We start from the raw sequence: 5,843 nt of genomic DNA on the forward strand, positions 1-5,843 counted from the left end.
CGGTCTGACTGTGAATCTGGGCCTTCAGAGTCTACAGGGATCTAATCCCAATGCAGTGTCTCGGACAGTAACACAGATCATCAAACATTCAAACTACAACTCTCAAACTTTCAACAACGACGTCTGCCTGCTGCAGCTCTCCTCACCGGTGACTTTCAACAACTACATTTCTCCCGTCTGCCTGGCAGCTTCAGACAGCATCTTCTACAGCGGTGTTAACAGCTGGGTCACCGGCTGGGGCAGTATAGGAAGAGGAGGTGGGTCATAAAGACACCAGATCGTTTTTTAAGTAATGATGAGTATAATGTACCATTTTAGAAATAAATTGAGCAATAAAATTCTTATGTAAGGTCAAGGTCTGTGGAGACGCATTAAAAAAGAAAGAAACACAGAGAATTAAAATTTAACAAATGCAAAAGTTATATATATCATTATCATACACATTATGATAATGATATATGGAACAAGGAAACACACAACCATGAGTGATGATGCAACAAAAAGGAGATCTGAGGCTACAAATACACACAAGAAAACAGGGGGGAGGAAACACCTGGGAGAACAGCTAAAAGTAATCAAGAAAACGATTCAAAGGAAGTAAAACTTCTGTCTCAGAGAAAAACCATTATCAAAATACACCAGGATGTAGCTAACAATGAATCAGACATACACACAACACACAAAGAGAAACACTCCAAACTAAACAAATAATATTAACAAACAGAAATACAGTAAACCACAAAAACTTTAATAATAAACCTTTACGGTAAAGAACCCTGGGACTGTGACACTTTTTCACATTTCTTTGTGTTTTACTGCCACCAACTGTCAGCCAGTGGAACAGCACAGGAGAACCCACAGCAGATAAACATGTCTCACTGTCTTTGTTTGCACACATGACTGCACTTTGTTTTTAAGTTTGGTAGAGCCATCCTTTGAGTGCATTTAATCAATCACGTTTCTTTGACCTGACTTTTTTGGGGGGTCCCTTCAGTGCCCCTTCCTTCTCCACAAAACCTGATGGAGGTGGAGGTTCCTGTTGTGGGAAACAGGCAGTGTAACTGTGACTATGGAGTGGGAACAATCACTGACAACATGATCTGTGCCGGGTTAAGTGCAGGAGGAAAGGACTCCTGTCAGGTGATTGTTGTTACCTGTGTTTGGCACATTTTCACCTTCTACAGTTTCTTCTCCTCAGCTAACAGTAAATGTTTCTGCTCTCAAAGGGGGATTCAGGAGGTCCAATGGTGAGCAAGCAGAGCGGTCGCTGGATTCAGGCGGGAGTCGTCAGTTTTGGGGAAGGTTGCGCCTTGCCTAATTTTCCAGGAGTCTACGCCAGAGTATCCCAGTACCAGACCTGGATCAACAGCAAGATCTCCTCCAACCAGCCGGGCTTCATGACGTTCACGTCCACTGGGACCAACAGTGACCTCAGTGTCTCCTGCTGAGGACTGCCACCAGTGCCAACCACCACCCCTACTACCACGACCCCTCCAACCACCACCAGCAAACGTATGTTAAGCACCAACCCTAAAACCATCACCTTTGTAGCTACCACCACGGATACCAATACAAAACCCACAAATCCTACAACAACCACCACACCTGAAATCAGAAATGTACTGATCACTATTTTATTTGATTCCAACCAGCTGATACCGAGTTGTGTTTACTTCAGTTTACAAGTTTCCTTTGTCATATAACAGTCATATTATAAGACACTGGATTGAAATTACATTTTTCACAGACAATGTAATAAATAAAAACCAGAAAACACAAAGAGGCCTTTTTGATTTAAGAACCTGATGAACGAAGGAAGCGAGGGGGCCTTCACAGTGGAGAAGCCCTTGTTTTTGCATCTGAGACGATCCTCTCAGCCATCACCCTGCATTGCAGTCTTATTGTCAGTCATGCCACTATACCAGGGTGCGATGCAGCTCATCAGGATGCTCTGAGTAGTGCTTCGGTAAAAGCCTTCTAAGGAAGTGATTCCTCCTAAGGCAGCAAGGATGAGGAAGAGTTCCTCACTTACTTCAACCTCCTGAGGAAGTGCTTGCTGTGCTGACCCCCTTCTCGGCCAGGTGTGTGGGTTTCAGAGTCCAGGAAAGCCCTTCATTGATGTAGATGCCTGGGAATTTTGTCCTGCTGACCCTCCGATGTGGGATGTCAGCCTTTGTTAAAGCCCACAATCAACTCTTTCCTCCTGTTTATGCTAAGCTAGTAGCTAGCAGTCTCTACATCGGCTCACTAACGGTTGCACTTCTGCTCTGTAAGATGTTTCAACTGAAACTGAAACAGAGTGAGGTACTTAGTCCTAGCAGAGAGAGAGCTTCACCATCAGTTACAGTTACAGATGACTGTGTTAAAGGTTGAAGGCTGAAGTTAATAAGCAGAATCCTGGCATAGCTGCCCTTTTTGTTCCAGGTGAGATAAGGTTTCTGGCAAAGAACACAAATCTTTGATCTGATGTGACCTAGGAGAAGGCATTCGAAGCACTTCATTATGACAGACGGCAATGCCACAGGCTGACAGTCGTTAAGACAGGTGTTTCCTTAGGCACTGGGTGGATTTTATGGGCTATTATTACTGAAATCTACAGCAATATGTACAGAGTCTCTGGGATCACTGAATTTATTTTGACTTTGTCCCATGTCTAGCACATTCTGGATGTTATAGATTTAATGAAGTGATATCTCGTACAAGATGACCACAGATTAAACAGTCTAAGGGAGGAAGGTGAGGATCTTTCACAATGGAGAAGCCCTTCTTTTTGCATTGGTCCTTAAAGCTTAGCTATCGCTCAGGAGAGTTCAGTACTTGCTAAGCAGAGGGTTGCTTTGCTCAATGATCAGTACACTCATGTCAACTACATGAGTGTACTATTGCTGTGAGATTTATTACTATTACTGAAGGTTACTCACCATACCAAGACCAACTAGATGTTTAAATCATAATATAAAACGAGTAACAGCATGGTGGACATTAGGTAAGGCTGCACTTTTTGCAGCGATCTCGTGTAGAAAACTAGTATGCTAATATGGTCCGCGGCTCTGAACCGTAGTAAAGGGACCTCTGGCTAATACGTCGGGTTCATGTCGGGCTCGTAGCTTTTTTTGAATAATACTTAAAAGTAAAGGTAAAGTAGGGGTGACATGGGCCGTGAGATTGAGACCCAGGCATTAGAGCCTCTTAATGCGTGTTTTGTTTAGGTTTCCACTGGTGTGGAATTACCAAAAAAAAAGAGGGCATAGCCTAACATATGAAACAGGAGAAGACCGCTGTGTAATCCATTTATTTCAACAATGTAACTGTATTCTTAGTACCACCTTTTTAAATGGTAACTGTAACGGAATACAGTTACTCATATTTTTTATTTTAAATATGTAACGCCAGTACATGTATTCCATTACTCTCCAACACCGTCAGTCTCCAACTACTGGGATTTATTTTTTCTAAGAACTTTAACTGATAGTATACACAGGCAAAAATCACATTTTCTCCAGTGATAGATGCTATTTTTTAACATTAAATAAAAATGTTTTTGTTTTTTTAAAAGTGTTTCACCTCACACCCAAGTGGCTTCTTCACCTCTAAAACCATCCTAGGATGAACTTGTGTGCTTTCATAAAGTCTGAACCTGCTGACCTGAAATGATAGTTAAAGATTTTAACATTTCTTTGCGTCTGCCTCTGGTTTTTCTCTTTAGCGATATTCTGTGGACAAGCTCCGAAGAATTCTGGCATTTTGGGAGGAACCTCAATGGCGACAGCTGGCTCATGGCCGTGGATGGCGAGCCTGCAGAAGAATGGAAGTCATGTGTGTGGTGGGACTCTGGTGGCCTTGGACTCTGTGCTGAGCAACGCCAACTGTTTCTCAAGGTGAGTTGCCGTTGGGGTTGAAGACTCTGATCTAACCAGAGTCTGGAACCTGACTCTGGTTCCAGACTACTACTGCTGACTACTCCTGACATGTTAGCTCTTTATACAGTAAAGTTACAGTGGGATACAAATAATAATGTTTAGGTGGTGGGGGGCCGCGAACAGTTTTCTTGTAAAACAAAGGGGGGCCCAGCAAAAAGGTTTGGGAACCAATGGGTTAGATTATGATACAACTGATGATGTCCATAAAAATTATGAACAGAATTGGTGACAAAGGGCAGCCCTGGCGGAGCCCATCACCCACCAGGAATGAGTCAGACTTATTGCCGGCTATGCAGACCAAGCTCTTGCAACGGTCGTATAGGGATCAAATGGTCCGTAGCAAAGGGCCAGACACCCCATACTCCCAGAGCACTCCCCACAGGACACCCCGAGGGACACGGTCGAATGCCTTCTCCAAGTCCACAAAACACATGTAGACTGGTTGGGCAAACTCCCATGCGCCGAGAGGATAAAGAGCTGATCCAGTGTTCCACAACTAGGACGATTGTTCCTCCTGTAGCTGAGGTTCGACTAATGGATGAACTCTTCTCTCCAGCACCCTGGCATAGACTTTCCCAGGGAGGATGAGGAGTATGATTCCTCTGGAGTTGGAACACACCCTCCTTTTTTAAAGATGGAGACCACCACCCCAGTCTGCCAGTCAAGGGGTACTGCCACTGATATCCACGCAACATTGAGACGTTTCAACCAAGACAGCCCTACAACATCCAGAGCCTTCAGGAACTCAGGGCGGACCTCGTCCACCCCAGGGGCTCTGCCACCAAGAAGTTGTTTAACTGCCTCAGTGACCTCGCCCCCAGAGATTGGCGGGTCATCCCCTTCGTCCCCAGACTCTGCTTCCGCCACGGAAGACGTGCCAGTGGGATTGAGGAGGTCCTTGAAGTATTCCTTCCACTGCCTGACGATTTTCTCAGTCGAAGTCAGCAGCACTCCACCTGCACTATACGCAGTGCAGGTAGAACACCGCTTTCCCTTTCTGAGTCGCTTGACAGTTTGCCAGTATCTCTTCAAGGCAGTCCAAAAATCTTTTTCCATGGCCTCTCCGAACTCCTCCCACACCTGAGTTTTTGCTTCCGCCACCGCGCCGCATTCTGCTTGGCCTGTCGGTACCTATCAGCTGCCTCCAGAGTTCCACAGGCTAACCAAGCGCGGTAGGACTCCATCTTCAGTTTGGTGGCTCCCCTCACCTCAGGTGTCCTCCATTTGGTTCAGGGGTTACCACCAGATGTGTCCTGGTGCCACGTGCACTTATGGACACTCTTATGTTCGAACATGGTGTTTGTTAAGTCCAATAACAAAACACCGCTCAGGTTCAGAGTCCAGCCCCTCTCCAGGAGACTGGTTTCAGAGCCCAGGACATGCATTGAGGTCAGCCTGACTATATCTATCCAGTACCTCTCAATCTCACACACTAGCTCAGGCTTCTTCCCCACCAGAGAGGAGACATTCCATGTCCCAATTGCCAGTCTTAGTAGCTGCGGATCGGACCGCCAGGGCCTTTGCTCCTGGCCGGCGCCCGGCACACATTGCACCCAACCCTGACGGTGCCTTCTGTGGGTGGTGGGTCTGCAGGAAGATGCGCCAATGTCCCTTTTTTGGGCTGTGCCCAACTGCACCCCATGGACTAAGGCCCAGTCACCAGACGCTCGCGCTCGGGCAACCTCCTGGGGCCTGGCTCCAGGGCGGGGCCCCGGTAACCCTATCCAGGGCAGGGTAAACTGTTCCCTGGATGTTTTCCTCATAAGGGTCTTATGAATCGCTCTTTGTCTGGTCCCTCACTCAGGACCAATTTGCCATGGGAAACCCTACGAGGGGGCAATAGCCCCCAGACAACATAGCCCCTGGGACACACAAACCCCTCCACCACGATAAGGTAGCGATTCGCGGAGGAGACTTTAAACA

The 5,843-nt window shown here is 46.3% G+C and overlaps 1 protein-coding gene across 1 annotated transcript; it reads left to right on the plus strand.

The window, feature by feature from the left end:
• Nucleotide 1: 1 nt before the first annotated feature.
• LOC102192023 (prostasin-like) lies at nucleotides 2–4,503 on the plus strand (the record flags this gene model as incomplete). Its single annotated transcript, XM_013908160.1, is given in 5 exon segments — nucleotides 2–257; nucleotides 995–1,140; nucleotides 1,227–1,512; nucleotides 3,707–3,878; nucleotides 4,477–4,503. Coding segments are annotated over 5 exon segments (873 nt in total), but the record flags the coding sequence as incomplete, so codon positions are not given.
• Nucleotides 4,504–5,843: the final 1,340 nt, after the last annotated feature.

This window comes from Pundamilia nyererei, unplaced genomic scaffold (assembly GCF_000239375.1).
Source record: "Pundamilia nyererei isolate P.nyererei 1_Seehausen unplaced genomic scaffold, PunNye1.0 scaffold01712, whole genome shotgun sequence".
Taxonomy (NCBI): Eukaryota; Metazoa; Chordata; class Actinopteri; order Cichliformes; family Cichlidae; genus Pundamilia; species Pundamilia nyererei.